This window comes from Sinocyclocheilus anshuiensis, unplaced genomic scaffold (genome assembly GCF_001515605.1).
Source record: "Sinocyclocheilus anshuiensis isolate Anshui unplaced genomic scaffold, SAMN03320099.WGS_v1.1 scaffold2043, whole genome shotgun sequence".
Lineage (NCBI taxonomy): Eukaryota > Metazoa > Chordata > Actinopteri > Cypriniformes > Cyprinidae > Sinocyclocheilus > Sinocyclocheilus anshuiensis.
This window is the reverse complement of record NW_015548419.1, coordinates 86,032-88,934: the sequence shown is the minus strand read 5'-3', so window position 1 is coordinate 88,934 and position 2,903 is coordinate 86,032. Positions and strand designations below refer to the sequence as shown.

The window sequence follows — 2,903 nt, the reverse complement described above, 5'->3', positions numbered from 1 at the left end:
CACCTCAGTCGTGGTATTGAAGGTGGAAGAGAGCACTGTACATTCACTCCCCCCACCTACAATTCCTGCCGGACCCGAGACTCGAAATCGCAACCTTTGGGTTACGAGTCCGACTCTCTAACCATTAGGCCACGACTTCCCCATAAAATTACCATATCTCCTGAGAGGTGTTTTAAAAAATGCAGACAAAAACCCAAAACGCTGAAATGTCAGAATCCACAATGACTCCACAAAATCCAGCCCACAATTTGACACTCTCCTATTTCTGCCATCACCTTTTTTTTCAGTTTAAAAGAAATTAAAATCTTAGAAAATGCATTAATAAAACAATAAGCCACAAAAGGAGTGATTTTACCTTAGTTAGTGATTTTAGCACAGTTACTGTAATAAGTGTTGTAAGGTGTAAGAATCTGAGAAAATGTCTATAATGCATGATTTTAAGTACTCTTATAAAATGTTAAACTGAGGAATATGACATAAAATGCCAATGTTAAATAAACTGAATGATCTAACCCTTCCACACTGTAATACTGTTCATTAGCCTAACAGCAGGCTAAGTTTACCACTCAGCTATTACACTCTATGGCAAATTTGACTGATGTACCATCACAGGTATGCGCATATTAATTATTTTACACATCCTGTCAGATTATAGAGCTAGAATTACCCATATTATTGTACCACCCTCAAAGAAAATGAGTTTTCTAATGGAATTTCATGCTCAATTCCTTTCCTACTGTTGCAAAACTCTCAATAAAAGCAATTTTACCTTGAAGCGAGTCCTCTCTGCAGCATACTTCTGGTAGTGTACCATTGCCTGTAATACTTTCTTATGCCCGTCGGGCACCAAGCAAACAGCACCCAGGATCTCCAACACAGCCACTTTGGTCTTGATGTTGTCCTGGCGGAGGCTTTGGGAAATAGTGTTGATGCTCTGGGGGTGGGCCAGTACATGGGCACGGCCCTGGGAGTTGTTCATCAAGGCTTTGATGCAGCCGATGATGGATGTATGTATGCGGCTCTCTGAGGTTTCATAGTCCATGCTCTTCAGGAAGTTCAGAAGACACGTCAAGCCATCCAACTCGATGAAGCGTGTCACAAACCTGAAGGGAGAGTCATCAAAGGTTTTGTGAGGTTGATTTTTTCCAATGCCTAGAATGTCAGGAAACAACTATCATTGCCACACTGTTCTCAAAAACATGAACAGCACACTGATCCAACAAAACTCACCTTTAGAACAGGGCCTTAACTAGGAAAGCGCCTTTGAGATCTCATGAATTATATAAATAAAATTGTGTCAGTTTCATACAAATGATCTTAGGAAGTACTTGGTAAAAACCAGAAGGCACTATCTTTAAAACTGCAGAAATCTTGGGAAAAGTCACAGATGGCTTCTTTATATATTCAGCTGCACAAATAAATAAGACATAAAACGGTATAATGAACAAGTCAACCATAAAAACCTGTCAATGCAGAATGAGCATGTATCCTCACATTCATCATATTGAGCTAAACCAGGGACTCATTATTCAGATTAATTAAGGTCAAGCATGTCATTAACCCCTTCTCAAGAGTGGCCAATCAAGTGACAACGTGTTTCTACATTCCTGCTCTTTATGTGACTTTTCCATGTTAACCAATTACAGACACTGTACTGACAACAGAGGTAGATGGTGGTGGTTGAGGGACAGACACTTATCATCTGTAATTTTCAAATCAATGCTTGCCAAGTTGAAGCTCGCTTTCTAGGTGAAGTGAGATGCATGTTTTTCATTGCCAGCGGGTGCCAAGAAAACCATGCATCTCCCTTTATCTAGAATAAATCAGTTCTGTTATTATCCCATATAGTGTGGCTCCTCGCCTCCTGCAAACATGATCAAACCTTAGTTCCAAAGCAGACATGGCTCACCTGGCATGGCTTAGTGATCTTTGGGTGACCTATAATCTTTGAGAGCAATGTACACATGAGATCATAGCTGGCACAGTCGTTTGACTTCTCCTCACCTCACTACTACTGTCTGGACTAGCCCCTTATCCAATTTCCACATCAAATTTATGCTAAGAGTTCACAGACCGTTTCATGGTTAGGCCCTATTTTGCTACTCCAGTTTTTTTACAGTACATAAAGGGCTTATTGTAAAATAGATTACTTAATTTGTCATCTTACTCCAAACATTTTTACCAAAAGTTTCATGGTACATCCATTATTGTTGTATTCTTTGAAATACCTAGGAATACTATTTAAATAGCAGGGAATATAAATATTGTACAGGTGCATCTCAAGTAATTCAACTCAAATTGTGAAACTCGTGTATTAAATAAATTCAATGCACACAGACTGAAGTAGTTTAAGTCTTTGGTTCTTTTAATTGTGATGATTTTGGCTCACATTTAACAAAAACCCACCAATTCACTATCTCAACAAATTAGAATACTTCATAAGACCAATAAAAAAAAAAATGTAGTGAATTGTTGGCCTTCTGGAAAGTATGTTCGTTTACTATACATGTACTCAATACTTGGTAGGGGCTCCTTTTGCTTTAATTACTGCCTCAATTCGGCGTGGCATGGAAGTGATCAGTTTGTGGCACTGCTGAGGTGGTATGGAAGCCCAGGTTTCTTTGACAGTGGCCTTCAGCTCATCTGCATTTTTTGGTCTCTTGTTTCTCATTTTCCTCTTGACAATACCCCATACATTCTCTATGGGGTTCAGGTCTGGTGAGTTTGCTGGCCAGTCAAGCACACCAACACCATGGTCATTTAACCAACTTTTGGTACTTTTGGCAGTGTGGGCAGGTGCCAAATCCTGCTGGAAAATGAAATCAGCATCTTCAAAAAGCTGGTCAGCAGAATAGACTGAGCATGAAGTGCTCCAAAATTTCTTGGTAAACGGGTGCAGTGAC

At 39.6% G+C, this 2,903-nt stretch overlaps 1 protein-coding gene across 3 annotated transcripts in view; it reads right to left on the bottom strand.

Moving 5' to 3' along the window:
- The window catches only part of LOC107656743 (disheveled-associated activator of morphogenesis 2-like), an 82,138-nt gene that overhangs the window by 23,218 nt on the left and 56,017 nt on the right, over window positions 1-2,903 (bottom strand). For all 3 annotated transcript variants that reach the window (XM_016444682.1, XM_016444684.1, XM_016444683.1), the window contains exon 6: window positions 770-1,103. In XM_016444682.1, the coding sequence (XP_016300168.1) occupies window positions 770-1,103 (334 nt within the window). The remainder of the gene's footprint in view (window positions 1-769; window positions 1,104-2,903) is intronic.